Source organism: Elgaria multicarinata, chromosome 10, assembly GCF_023053635.1.
Source record: "Elgaria multicarinata webbii isolate HBS135686 ecotype San Diego chromosome 10, rElgMul1.1.pri, whole genome shotgun sequence".
NCBI classification, from domain to species: Eukaryota; Metazoa; Chordata; class Lepidosauria; order Squamata; family Anguidae; genus Elgaria; species Elgaria multicarinata.
In genome coordinates, this window is record NC_086180.1 from 17,774,524 (window position 1) to 17,789,677 (window position 15,154).

Below are 15,154 nucleotides of genomic sequence, written 5' to 3' on the forward strand. Positions count from 1 at the left end.
AAGCTGAGACCTGGTTTACTACACGTGCAGTAGAATTAGGTCCTAGAACCCTGAACTAATATAAAACACGGTGGCAGTGCAAAGAAGATAACATAGTTTTCATTACTGCCCTATTAAAAACAACAAGAAGAATAATTTCCTGCAAGTAGGACATCAACAGAGCAGTAAATGAGAAGCTTTCTCCGCACTGTGATGGTTTTCCTCTGGCAGGGAAATTTTACATGAGGCACAATTTAACAGTCATATTCCCATTCATATTCCCTTTTTAGAAAATATATGAACGTATTTCTTTCTGGGTTTTCTGTTTTGCTTTATAAATTGGGTTTCCTTCTAGATATGCTTAACAGCAAAGGGGGAAATGCAAGGGAGCTGTTTGGGCTTGTTCATTTCAAGCCCCCACTCATGTCAACAAGTTCGTCTCCTTCTGTTCGAACAGTATGTACAGCAAGCACCAAAAGGCCTCTCCAGTTCTCTCCAGGTGGAGCAGGGGCACCTCTGGAATGGCACTTCCCCTGATCTTGAGCCCTGAATTTTTTTTCCATTTGCTGGGCACAAGTTCCTCGGATATTTTCACTCATATCCAAACAGTGCCAGCTGGTTGCACAAAGCAGCACCCAGCATGAGGTGGAGAGGCCCAAGTCAGCCTTGATCAAGGAGCACATCAGCTCTCCGCTGACTATTGACTAAAGCACTGGAGTGCATCCGAGTTTGCAAGGAGGAGGGCAGGGATTTGGAATGAGTTACTTATCAACCATTTTGCAGAGGTGGCAGGAAGGAAGAATCTGGCCTTTCCACAGAGAAGAGAACTACAGGGGACAGGCTGGCTACACCCCTCTCATTCCAAATTGCTGACTGTTGTCTGTAGTTTTCTCTAAGAAATACAAACATGCTTACAAAACAAGGCTTACAGGGAAAGAGAAAAGGAGGATGTTTCTTCTCCATGCGCACTCCATTGGAGCAACTTCTTAAGAACATAAGACATGCCCTGCTGGATCAGACCAAGGGTCCATCTAGTCCAGCACTCTGTTCGCACAGTGGTCAACCAGCTATTAGCCAGGGACCCACAAGTAGGACACAATTCAACAGCCCTCTCCCACCCATGTTCCCCAACAACTGGTGTATATAGAATAGAAATATCATTGATTGTGACATGCAAGCTTTGAAATTCTACAGAAGTGTTCAGCACGATGCTATATGGAAAAGCAGCTTATTGTCAGGCCCAGTTCACACAGTTGGCCTTCAAGGGGTGCTATGCAGCAAAGGGATCAGCCCCAGGGCCCATCTTGAGATATACCAGGGTGGAGAATCATCCTTTTAAACCAATATTCCCTTGCTGGAGAAAACTAAAGTCAAATGAAATGCAGAGTTTGGGGTGGGGGGCAGGGGCGGGGGTGGGGAGAAGTTCTAAAGACATGAACATGCATCAACCTAACAACCATAGTTTTAATCCTTCCTGTTTTAAGTCAATGGTGGGCAACTTTTTGCCCCTCAGGGCTACATGCAGTAGTAGGTCAGGGGTAGGAATTTCAGAGAAATATACCATGAAACCAAATGGGTTTGGGTTTTTATGAATCCAACCCACAAATTCTGCGGTGGACCTCTCGGGTGATGTTTGAGGACTTGCGGTCCTTTTTCCTAATCGTTGGGAATGTTGCGCACATTTTGTTGTAGAAAAATTAAAAAGAACAAGCCAAGAATATGCATTTGCCTCGTAGGCTAAAGCATGAAATGTACTGGGGTGGGGGGCAGATTTGCATGTTTGCAAGTAGGTGAATTTGTGCAAATTTGTATTTGCACAATTTCAGAAACTGGGGAAAAAATCTGATTCTGTCAACAGAGAGGAGGAACGGCACCTGATAATGCCACAGACAGGGCACAAATCGCCACACCAATATTTGCACACATACTTGCAGATGAACATGTGTGCGTGCAGGCAAAAGTACACACCTTGTTCTCTGCCTCCTCTCGAAGACACATTCATCTATGCACACATGCACATTCACAGTTGTCCATGTGAGTGCATACACTCATCCGTGCATGCAGACACTCATCCATGCTCACATACGCACACACTTTAGCTACAAACTCAGCTGTGTCAGGACTCAGTTTGTTGTGTGTGGGGGAGGTGAAAGTCTCCCCTCAGCAAGTATGATCAAAAATACTTTTTCCCCACTGGAAAACTTTGCTGCATCGGGATCAGTTTGGAGGGGGGGGCGAGCTTAAACCTCCTCTGCCCCCTCCCAAGAAATCCTAATTAAAATTGCTGGTTCCCTGCTGGTATTGGCAGCAATGAAACAGCAATCTCAGCACCCCCAGGATTTCTGGGGGGCGGGCAGGTTCCCTCCCTGCTGATCCTGATCAAGATCACTGCATCTGGGTCATGGGGGGGATTAAAGCCTCCCCAGGTCTTTTCCCTGCTTCTCAACTGATGGCTGATCAGCCAAATACTTCATGCAGCCAAATGAACTGTATATTTACTCCGATGAATGTGCTACTGTGCTCAGTAGAGCTCTTCCCAGTTACTGTGTGTAGGAGTGCCGCTTTACTCATAGTATATTTGTCAAGAGGACCTCGCTATTTGCAGCATTCCGGCTGCAGTTTGACATTGTATTTTACTGTGTTTTCTGGTAATCTTCACTTTATCGTTTCACTATGTTTCAAAGAGCCATTGCTTTTGCTACAATGTGTGATGTTTGCATCAAAGCCACGTTTCCTACATAACACGATTTCGCAGCATCAAAGGATGTGGGTCGCAGTTCCAAACTCGGTCACATTTTGCACAGCTGCGCTCAGAGTGCTAACCGCACCCATGGTGTTTTTAACCTAAAACAATCGTGTGAATACAAGGGTCCCTTTGTGGGTGGTAGGAGTGGGTGAACTCACCCATGCCTGCCTTGGCGGATCTTTGCCCCGTCACCACCACAATCTCCCCCCCTGCTCGTTGGGCCACACGAGCCTCTTGTGAGGCTTAGCTTGGCCCAGTGAGTGCTCAGCAGCTGCCTGCCCCTCGCTGCTGAAATTGCACACTTCCATCCCTGGGGGGAATTGCACAATTTTTGAAATTGTGCAATTTCTGGAGCCTCTGGAATTTTTATTATTGCATTTATATCCCACCTTTTTTCCTCCAATGAACCCAAGGCGGTGTTCATAATCCTCTTCCTCCTATCCACTTTATCCTCACAACAACAACCCTGTGAGGTGGGTTGGGCTGAGAGTCTGTTACTGGCAATAATAAAAATTGTGCACTCACACAAGGTGCACCTGAGTAGGCCTCGGGGCACAGCTGCAGTGGGTCCACCGGACTCCTGGACTGAGTTGGGTGCTCTCAACATCCCTAGTGGAAGGGGATCTTAACATTGGTCTGATAAGCAATGCTAAATTTTGCTGCTCGGGTGACAAACGCGAAGCACTGGTATCATTTTCCTGTTCAGCGTCGAAGCAAACAAACATCAGAGGGCTGAAAGATTGGACACTGGTTCCATTCACGGAGATGAAGTGCCCTCTAAAAGGAGCCGTTTAGTGGCCAATAGTGCTTATCGCCTCTTTCTCCTCTGTCAGGAATACGCTGAAGCAGCTGTCATTGGGAGTCAGCGTCGGCTGATGTTCCTGGCAGTGCGGAAGATTGACATAGCAGGATATTGCTGCCTAATCTGTAAATCACCCCTCAGGCAGGCCCCAGCCATTAGCGTTTCATTCTTTTCTGAGAATGGCATTTGTTTACTCATCTCATGCAGTGCTTCGTAGCCTGTCTTAAGATGCGTCTTAAAACCAATTTCCTCAATATCAATGATTCTGGGTATGAAACTGCTGTGAGCGTGCAGCTCCTACCCCTAGGCTGCGAGAGCTACCCAGTGCGTTGTGAGAGGATGGCTGGGCAGATGGACTGTTAAATCGCGCATAAATATCAGGGATGTGTGAGAAGTCTGCTCCATTGGATTTTCGGGGCAGATTTCTTCAATCCACATCACCGGACGTAGACCGGACACATGTTGCATTTGTAAATCTGCACATTTCAGGACTTGGGCTGCATTCCGTGGAATTGAAGAAAACAAAGATGCATTTCAAAAATGCACAAAGAAAATTGTATACATTTGAAACACATGCAAACAAACATGCTTTCGTCAATGGAGGGATGCGTACAAAAATAGGAGTGATTTGAAAGATGTGCACAAGAATGCACTTTCTTTTTAATGCATCCCAAAAAACCTGCATGAAAGTAGCACAGAATGTACTTGGAGGTTGGAAATGGAGGAAGTACATGGAAACAGATTTGGATCCACCCATTCCTAAAAACTATTGAGGTTTTACCATGAGGATTGTTTCCTTCTGTACTTCTGGCACACACACAGGGCTCATCTACACCAAGCAGGATATTCCACTATAAAAGTGGTATGAAAGCAGTATATAAAAGGCAGGAGCCACACTACTGCTTCATAGCGGTATTGAAGTGCACTGCAGGATCTACACTACTGCTTTATAGTGGTACTGAAGTGCACTGACAACTGTTGGGGCCCATGACCCATCTAAACCAAGCAGGATATAAAACTATGAAAGTGGTATGAAAGCGGTATATGGTATGTGTCAATGGACCCCACCAGTAGTCAGTGCACTTCAATACCACTATAAAGCAGTAGTGTGGCTCCTGCCTTTTATATACCGCTTTCATACCACTTTCATAGTGCAATATCTGCTTGGTGTAGATGAGCCCCTGGAGGTTAGAGGTACTATCAAAATGGTCATGGCAGGCATTCCAGTTAAGCACACATCCCAACCTGCTCCTCAAGGAAATGGGGGGCAGGACACCTGCCCCCAAATGGGAAGGGGGTTAACATGTGTGCTTACATATGAACTCCCTCTAAAAGCTGTTTAGATGGGCCATGAAAACATTCTTCTTTTCCTTAGTTGTTATTCTGCGATTGAAGATTGTAACTCTGCTCGTTTGAATTTAAGGATTTACTTTTAGGGTTTTTTTTTTCATATCTGATGTTTTGTCTGGTTGTTTTTTTGAAAACTACTTTGGGAGGCTCTGTTGGGCTTTGTAGATAAAATACACTGAAGTGGTAGCATTCCATGCTTCTAGGGGTCATGGCTGAAATTATAGCCCATAGTGCCTTGATACCATGAAGCTTGTAATTATGACATGTAAGTGAATTGTGACACTCTGCAATACTTCATTATTTCAGCCATGTTGAAATGGGGTTATTTTTGCATTAACTATGTTTTCTTACTATGGTTCTGTAGCAGAAGCTGAATTGTACACCAGTGTTACCCAACTGGCTGCACTTCATTAGGGAAGTTGGTGAAATACGTTTGGGAGTTAGAGTTTGACTAGGGTGACCATTTGAAAAGGAAGACAGGGCCCCTGTATCTTTAACAGTTGCATCACCTGCTAAAATTCCCTCCATCACAACAGTTAAAGCTGCAGGAGCCCTTCCCTCTTTTGTATATGGCCACTCTACAAAAGAGGGCAGGGCTCCTGCAGCATAACTGTTGTGATGAAGAGGGAATTTCACCAGGTGCTGCAAGCATACAAATGACACCTGCTGAAATTCCCTTTTCTATACAACTGTTAAAGATACAGGAGCCCTGTCCTCCTTTCCATTTGGCCACCCTAGGCTTGGTCTGATGTATATTGTAGTCCAGAAATGGATGCATTTATGATGTTTATAAGAGGTGCCCTATAACACAATAAGGCCCTATTACACAATATTGGCTCACACAATAAGACAGGTACAAAATACGTTGGAGACAGTAACTACAATAAAAATTTAAAAGACCTTGGGAAATAAAATCAGAATAATAAACATCTAAAATGTCTGAGAGAAGTGAAATGTATTTGCCTGGAGCTAAGAGAGAGAGAGAGAGAGAGAGCTGTGTGGGTGCCAGATTGGCCTCCTGGGAGAGGTCATTCTATAAATCTAGTGCCACAACCGAGAAAGTCCTCCCTCTTGAAAATTCTGAATTCATTCTGCCTAAATTCATTTGTTGAATTTGAAACCTCTAGCAGGTACCAGTGGGAAAAGCCTGTCTATGCTAGTGGACTCATGGCTGATCCTGAGATCAGTTTTAAGAGATTCCTAAATTTGATTCTTTTAACTACATACCATCTACTTGCATTATGCATATTGAAATGGTCAGGTTTTCCCACGCTTGGAAAAAGCGTTTTTACCATGTCAGTATGAGGAAAGCAGTGTGATGTTGTGGCTAAAGTGTTGGGAGATCTGGGTTCTACTCCCCACGTGACCGCAGAAACCCACTGGGGCCTTTGCTAGACCTAAACGAAAATCCAGGCGAGAGGAGGGGAGATCCTGCAATGCAACTATAGCGGGATCTCACTATAGGCTAGACGTCAGGCGCAATGAGCTCTGGAGGAGAGCCATCGCTCCTGCCATTTTTTTTCAAGGGCCAGATGTGCACAAATGCTTGTGCGCGCAGGTAAGTCTTTTTTTAAAAAAAGGTTTCCCCAATCCCCCCACCCTGCCCCCAATCTCCCCACCTTGCCTCTGATGGGTACAGCGCTCCTCGCAAGTAATCGTGCACAGAGCCGGGAAAAACCGCTTACACGGGCCTGAGACCACGGGAAATACCAGGCCAAAAATTGTGCCCATTATCCCGGGGCAAGGGAGGGTTGATCACTGCCTGAACCCTGGATCCCCTGTGCGTCATCTGATAACCCAGGATAACCTCTCGTCTAGCTAAGGCCTGGGTGACTTTGGGCCAGTCACAGACTCTCATCCCATCCTACTTCACAGGGTTGTTGTTGTGAGGATAAAATGAAGAGGAGGATTATGTATGCCGCCTTGGGTTCCTTGGAGGAAAAAAGGCAGGATATAAATGCAATAATAAATAAATAAAATAAAATAAGTAAAACCTTCACACTGATGATAATTTCTGATATATTTACGCTCTGCAGGTATTCCTCCAATACATTACCATCACCCAAAAAAAGGAGTCTCTGGAGGGAACATGTCAAATGGCAGATCCCCCAAAGCAAGATTTCTACCCTCAAGAAACCCTTTCCATTACTGGAGCTCAAGAAATCTATCAGCCACCATTTTCTCTCCCACCTCACCCAATGCCCCAGATGTAGCCATGTCCTGTGGTATTCTTAGGGGTGGAGGAGGTATTTTGAAAAGGCTTTCTGTGATTGCTGCTGCCACCAGAAGTAAGACCCCTGTGGACACATCACACCCACTGACATACACACACACACACCCAAATTCAGTCCATCCAATAGTTAGGTGAAAATTCAGCTCAGGAGCCCAATAGCTGTGCATTAACAATTGTGGATAAGTTATCTTTCATGGAAGCTTATCAACCACAAAGGATCATTTTGCTGAGGAAACCCTGATAAGCATCTAAGGAACCCCATAATGCAACTTGAAAATCATTGTGCTTAACATAAACAAGCAGACAAAAATGGCTGAGCCCCCTATTGATGTAAGAGCATTTCTTCTTCAAATTGAAGAAAGTTTTGTCTTTCATTAGTGAACTGTGCTATCTCTGTCCCTTTGTGTCCATCATCAACCAGGCATTTCCAGTAGTGGACTGTGTATGAGAATTTGAGTTGGAAAGGGCGAGTTTTCCTTAAAGTTATGGCCTTCTTCTGTTATAGGAGGAGACAGAGAGCGGATGACATCAAACCATGAGACATATCTCCTTATGGCCAGCACTCAGAATGATATGGAAGATTGGGTGAAGTCTATCCGGAGGGTGATATGGGCACCTTTTGGAGGAGGTGAGTACACCATAAAACAATGTGAGAAGAGAGACAAAGCGAATTTTACCTGTGGCTTATTGTGTTTTGACTGGGACTGTCAACATGCAAGGCAAGGGAGGATCAGGCATAATGAATATTTATTATCAATGCCATGCACTAGGGAGCATGCATGTCAGCTGTAACAACAGTAGTCCGCCTACATTAGAAGTGGGGAACCTCCAGCTAACGGGCCATAACTGGCCCATAGGAAGTCCCCATCCAGCTGCAGATGAGGCTTTTAAAAACCTTTAAGGGGAGAGGAATGAGATGTGAGTGAGTTAGCGTGTATGTGAGTGAGTTTGTATCTGAGACAGTGAGTTTGTATTAGAGTTGTTGAGTCTGTCTGTCTGTCTGTCTCTCTTTCTCTCTCTCTCTCTCTGTGTAATTATGTCTGTGGGTGTGAGTGAATTAGGAATATGAAAATTTCATTTTTTCTCATAAAAGTTTGAACATGCCCCTTTCAAAGCCCTGAACATGAGCGCAACCGCATGTGCACTGAAAATATTCAATTGTCCAACACATGCTCACGTTCACTTTCTTCCCGATGCCCAGGATGATTTGCACAAATTTCCTAATTTGCACAAATTTCTTCAGTAGAATTAATTGGCCCCACATTAGTCCATGCAGGGAATCTGTGCAAATGAGATTTGCAAAGATTTGGGAAGATTTGTGCCAATTTGCGCTGCTTGATTGGCGCTAGTCTCCCATTTGTACAAAGTGAGCAGAGATAGCAAATGCGAAGAGGAACTGGGCTGGAGATGAGCAGTGAGATGGTGTTGAGAGAATCCTAGTGATCTTGAACATTGTTGTCGTGTTTCTCAGAAACCTTCTGCCTTCTGGGGAGACAATGACGAGGCCTGCTAAGTAATCCACAAAGCTTTATTTAAGCATCTCTTCCTGCCTCAAGAGAGTCTAATCTCTTGGAACCTTCCCCCTAGGCAAAACTATGCAAACTAAGTGAGGCAATTGTTCTTTCAAGGAGAATGGAAAGCCTTTTCCCAAAACGTGTTAACTTCAGAGAGGCTCGTTCTGAGGCGGCTTTTGATGCAATGCAAGCCGGCCCAACTTTCTCTTGCCTTCCTTTTGCTCCATCCGTTTCTGCCTGCAGTGCACCCTAGGATCAGCTAGTCTGTCGGTGCTCTCACCTTCAGAAGAACGTTGGTTTTTAAAAAACAATACTAACTGTGTGTTGTTTGCCTTTGACAAGATAAGCTCTGGAGAGAGTTCACCACCAGCTGGCGAAGAAACTGTGAGAGCTTTCTCCCCCACTGGTACAGGCTGGCCTGTGTCTGGCACCGACTCCTCTACTTCAGAGTCTGATTCTGTTTGATTACCTGAAACACCTTCTTCCAACCCAGGGGGAGCAGGGCTAGACATGACAATTGTTCATTTATGCATCCCTAGAGTTATTGGGGTCTGGGCAATTACATTGGGGCCAAATGCAAGCAGTGGGGTGGCTCCACCCACTTTGAGTTGCAGTCCTGCCTGTAGCTGGCATGCAGCGCCAATATACTTTTCCAGAATTGGGCCTTCGGGATGAAAAAGTTTGGCCACCTCTGATCTAGATGGACATCATGACTCCCAGAGGCCTAAGTTAGGGTGACCATATGAAAAGGAGGGCAAGGCTCCTGTATCTTTAACAGTCGTATTGAAATTTCAGCAGTTGTCATTTGTATATATGGGGAAGAAAGGAAAGGAAAGGATCCTCTCGTGCATGCACTTGAGTCATTACTGACTCCTAAAGGGACGCCTGTTTTCGCTGATGTTTTCTTGGCAGACTTTGTAGCGGGGTGGTTTGCCATTGCCTTCCCCAGTCGTGGTTACCTTCCCCCCAGCTAGCTGGGTACTCATTTTACCAACCTTGGAAGGATGGAAGGCTGAGTCGACCTAAGCCAGCCGCCTGAGAACCAGCTTCCGCTGGGATCGAACTCAGGCTGTGGGGAGAGTTTCGGCTACAGTAACTGCCGCTTACCACTCTGCTCCACACGAGGCTCTAAAAGGAGGATAGGACTCCTGTATCTTTAACAGTTGCATAGAAAAGGGAATTTCAGCAGGTGTCATTTATATATATGGAGAACCTGGTGACATTTCCTCTTCATCATAACAGTTAAAGCTGCAGGTGCCCTGCCCTCTTTTAAATCTGGTCACTCTAGGATAGCTCCTGCAGCTTTAAACTGCTGTGATGAAAAGGGAATTTCACCAGGTTCTCCATATATACAAATGACACCTGCTGAAATTCGCTTTTCTATGCAACTGTTAAAGATACAGGAGTCCTATCCTCCTTTTCATATAGTCACCCTACGTAATTCAAACATTATTGAATCAGCATGGAATTGCATTTATGTTCCAGTTATTTCTTGATGGAGTCATCACATGGGTGTGGAGAGTCACATGGTTCCTTCCTCCACACCCATTGCCCAGTCTCTTTGGACAGTGCTCATGTGAGTTTCCTTATTCCTTTACAATGAAGGGGGCAATTCCATACCCTCAGTTCACTTGTAGAGTTGCTGTTTCCATTTAAAAGAATGGAGGTGACATTCATTTACAGAGTTACATGGGCATCATTTGGAAGAACAGGTCCGAGTCTCGCCATATCCTTCTCTGTTTTGTCTGCCAGTATTGACCAATTGATATCAAGAAGGAATGATTACCATTCACATGCTGGTTTTCCACTAGAGTAGAGCACAGGCCTAAAAGGAAAGAAAACAGAATTTCTGGCTGGTCCCCAACAATGTTTGGCTGTGAAAATAAGCGTCTGGCAGTTCAGTAGCAATATTTTGTGTTGCTTTTGTAACAGAGAAGAACAGAGTTTGCAGCTGAAAAACTATGTTTACTGTTGGAAAATCACCCTTTCTTCCTATCAATTAGAATGTAGGGGGGCCGAAGAAAATTATCATTGTTAACAGAACCTCCATTGGGAACGGCGCACCATGCATGCTCCCTAACCAGTGTTTAAGGTTGTGAGGTTTTGCTTAGGCAGGGGATATCAGACCTTGGCTGGTGGTCCTATCCCATGGAACCATTTCAGCTGGAACTCTGCCCAGTACTACCTTCGGATGTGTCTGCAGCTGTGTCTTGGATATTCTTGGGCGGGGTGGGTGGGGGTGGAAGCACCAGCTGAATGAAGTCTGAAACACGTTTGCAGTACATTCCACTCATCTACTAGGAATCTGATGTCTGTGCAAGCAAAAACACGGAAAGGCCCCCAAAGAATTTTATGCTCTGGCTGTGATGACCTACAACTGAGAGTTTAATAACTTAGCTTCTCTCTGGAAGGTCAGATTCTTGTTATATTTCTCATGGCTCTCAGAAGCGGTCCTTTTCTGTTGCAGTGTGTTGACATAGGGAGGTATAGATCTTGTAAAATTCATTCCGTCTGCATTTTGTGGATTGTCAGGTGCCTTTTTATTCTGCAGTCCACTCATTGGTAGAATCAGGTTTTTTTCCAATTTCCCAAATTTGTACAAATATACATTTTTATGCTTTCGCCGATGAGGGAAATACTCATTTTTACTTTTTTATTTTGCATATTTTTCTACTATTAAATTTGCATAAAATTCCAGAAAGGGTTTTTTTTTCATTTTTTTTTTTTTAAGGTAGTCAAGAAGTCTGTGGATTTATGCGAATTGGGAAATCCTGGTCCACTATGGATTGTGCAGATTGGATTTGTAGAAATCTGAACTCATTTGATTGCTTTGTGGATTTTTTTGACATTAGTAAAGTGACACTACTCTGTTGAAGTATGAGCTGTTATCAGTGTATTTCATGCATTTTGTTAGTTCAGGAAGATCTTCCATTGGGTTTTCTATCCCAACAGAAAAATGGTGTTTTACTTTATGCCCTGTCTTAATGCTGGCAGTCTTATTAAAATCAGGTAGGGGTGTACGTTGTGAATCCCAAACAAAATTGAAGTGATTCAGCCATATTCAGTAGATGTCCGAATGAAAGTCTTCTGAGCTGAGCTGACTCAATAGACCTAGTGGGGAGGGGAGGGCCTACCATTAGCTAGAGTGAGGCAGCGGAAAGATGGTGGGGGACAGTTGTCTGTGCTGTGTGGCTTGCCCTGTACATCCTAAGCTAGCCTGCTGCCCTCACGTGCAGTGGAAAAATACTGTCCCAACAATAGTGAAGCATGATTCAACTGCCAATCTGGTCATCTTGTCCTTCTGCTCAGCTAGCAAAATGTTTTGGGCCAGCCCATTGTCGGCCTGTGATGTTACATGTCTCTATATAATGAACTTGTGGTTATGGTTCTGTGTTACAGTTATATCTTTGTGTTTTGTGGTGAGCATGTCTGAGGTGAGAGTGAGATGAATGTCTGGAGGAATGGTGGATTTCTATATGGGAGATGATTGGTTGAGTGAGTGAAGGGTGTGAAGTGTATGAGCTATATAAACTGTATGCTCAGCGTCAGGTAAGAATATAGATAGAATTTTAGGATTGAGAACACAGTGACCTTAGCTAGACGGGGCGAAATCCCAGGGTGATCCCCGGGATCATCCCTGTCCATCCACATGACGCGCAGGGGATCCCAGGATCAGGGAGGGATGATCCCTCCCTTGCCCCGAGATCTTGCCCTACACTTTAGGCCTGCTTTTTCCGTGGTCTTGGGCTGAGCCCCAAACCGTAGAATGTGTGTGTGGGCATCGTGGTTTGTGTGGTTACTTGCGGGGAGCCGGGAGCCACGCATGGGTGCAGAGCTCCTTAGGAGCACTGCACCCATCGAGGGTGGGGGGGAGCAGGGATTTTTTTTTTTTTAAAAAAAAAAACCCTTACCTTTTGGGCATGAACACTCGTGCTCATCTTCTTCTTTAAGAAAAAAAACAAAATGGCAAGTGCAATGTCCTCTCCTTCTGAGGTCATCGCGCACCATGTGTAAATAGAGGGGGAGATCTCATGATAAAAATATTGTGAGATCTTCACCCTTCCATCCCACTAGACCGGTAGGTGTAGCTAAGGCCAGAGAAAAGTCTGTGGTGATTTGTGAAGTGATTGTTTGAGAGTGTGGTCTAGAGCACTGTGTATGGGAGAACATATATTGATAGAACCATTAAGAGTTACTTGTTTATTATTCAACCCCTATATCTTTAAGAGTTGGATAGAACATTTGTATGCATTCAGCACCTGGTGAAATTCCCTCTTAGTCACAACAGTTAAATATGCAGGAGCTATACTAGAGTGACCAGATATGAAAGTGGGCAGGACTCCTGAGCTCTTCACCAGGTGCAGCATACATACAAATGACACCTGTTGAAATTCCCTTTTCTATGCAATGGTTAATGATACAGGAGCCCTGTCCTCCTTTTCATATGGTCACCCTACTTAAAGTCCTTGAGGCAACTAAATCCAGTGTGTGAGAGAGGTGTTTCTTGCTGGGGTGAGAAAGGCATTAGTGAAGGGGAATTCTTACTAGGAGAAGGCAGGAATGCCAGAGGGACCCTGTTAGAGTCTCTCAAGTACCTCATCCATTCCTTGAAAATATTAACTATGTTCTTGAGCTACTTTAAGTCTCAGACCGAAAACTAGGATTGTCTTAGGGATGTGTGGGAATTTTGTTTCAGTTTGCAAATGATTTGAAAATGCCAATTCGCAATCCCAAACATAAATGCAAACAGCAGCGCATTGTCTCCCAAAAAAATAATTGCAAATTCCTGAATGTGTGTTCACATCTGCGAAAAATGCACAACTTTATCGAAATGCACAATTTTCATGAACTTTAGTCTACAGGGGGAAATTCGTGCAAGTTTGTGATGTTTTTGTGCCACTTTCATGTTTGATAGCAATTTGTTTTGTGCCATTTTCCAAGTGGCACAAAACCATCTGCAATCACAAACATGAGCACAAATCAAGGGGAATTGAGCAGTGAGCTGATATTCAGAGGATCTTGGTGAGTTTGAACTTGGCTCGTTCACTCATCTCTAGTGATTGTCTGTTAGCTGAAAGGTAGAAAGGCTTGCCCACTCTTCCTAGTAGATGCTAAGCTAGGTGACCATATGGAAAGGAGGACATGGCTCCTGTATCTTTAACAGTTGTATAGAAAGGAATTTTCAGCAGGTGTCATTTGCATGCAGGCTGCACCTAGTGAAATTCCCTCTTCATCACAACCATTAAAGCTGCAGGAGCGGTACTAGAGTGACCAGATACAAAAGAGGGCAGGGCTCCTGCAGATTTAATGGTTGTTATGAAGAGGGAATTTCACTAGGTGCAGCCTGCATACAAATGACACCTGCTGAAATTCCCTTTTTTATACAACTGTTAAAGATACAGGAGCCCTGTCCTCCTTTCTATATGGTCACCCTATGCAAAGCAACTAGTACCTAGGCAGAACCATGCTTTCTTCTTTTGGTTATGTCCTGTGGATCAAAATTATTCGGACCACAGAGAGGGTTGTGTCCTTGCCTTCTGTGATGTGCCAGAGCTAAGGCTTAAAGGCACATAAAAATAAATAAATAAAATGAAAGAATGTACTTGTGTAGCAAAACTGCAGCATTTCTTTTCTTCATCCCTAGTTTTAGCAAGTTTGGTGTTCTTGTTGTCCAGGTAACCAACAAGCCAGCCATCACTTTGCTGCCTCATTCTGCACCTTGCCTCAGCTCATTCTTTGAGCAAATTATCCTGTCTTATACATTTATACAAACTATATTACCCCAAACATTAATGCATGAAGAAGGCTGCAGAGCAAGATTTTAAGTGGCTGTGGCATGGACTGTTGTCTTAATCTACCATTTGCAACCACAGATCTATAGAAATCTTCATGAATGTAGGACTGCCTAGCACCACCTGTTGGTGGTAACGTAGTACTGAACTTGATTTGATACTACTGAACTTTAGGCCAAATGTACCAGACCTCATGAAAAATGTAAGCCCTTTTCAGAAGTTATTCTGCATCTCAGCAGGAGGCCCCACACCTGTCCATTTAGGTCTAGCATAGTTGCTTATATTGTGCCAACTCAAGATGTTTGTGAATGTCTTTTTAAATGCCCAAACCCTTTTAGCAACTCACTGTGAGTCACCATCTTGGAGAAACATGGAGAGAAGCCACTCTCTGACAGCGGTACAAATACTGGTATTGAACAAAAGGGCTTTTAGTAGTTTCGGATTTCTGTTCTAATGGATAGATGTTGGCAGAAGGCCTAACTTTCATTAGGAACATTAAAAAGAACCCCAGTGTGGACCACAAGGAAATATGCTTTAAAGCATTTACTGTATGCTTTGTGCCATTCTCTTGTGTTGAATTTGCAAGTGTTGTCTAGGGCTGAGTTAAACCTGCCTACCTTTCTTCATACATCAAGCATTGGGAAGTTTAGTGTTTGATGGGGAGGATTTTGCTTGATCCACATTTATATGTAGGTTAGCCAACCTAATCAGCACCTCCAAGACTAATACGCAGATCCA

The 15,154-nt window shown here is 44.2% G+C and overlaps 1 protein-coding gene across 3 annotated transcripts in view; it reads left to right on the top strand.

Annotated features, from left to right (window-relative positions):
• The window catches only part of ARHGAP24 (Rho GTPase activating protein 24), a 412,693-nt gene that overhangs the window by 318,241 nt on the left and 79,298 nt on the right, over positions 1–15,154 (top strand). For all 3 annotated transcript variants that reach the window (XM_063136191.1, XM_063136188.1, XM_063136190.1), the window contains one exon: positions 7,616–7,738. In XM_063136191.1, coding sequence (XP_062992261.1) covers positions 7,616–7,738 — 123 coding nt within the window. The remainder of the gene's footprint in view (positions 1–7,615; positions 7,739–15,154) is intronic.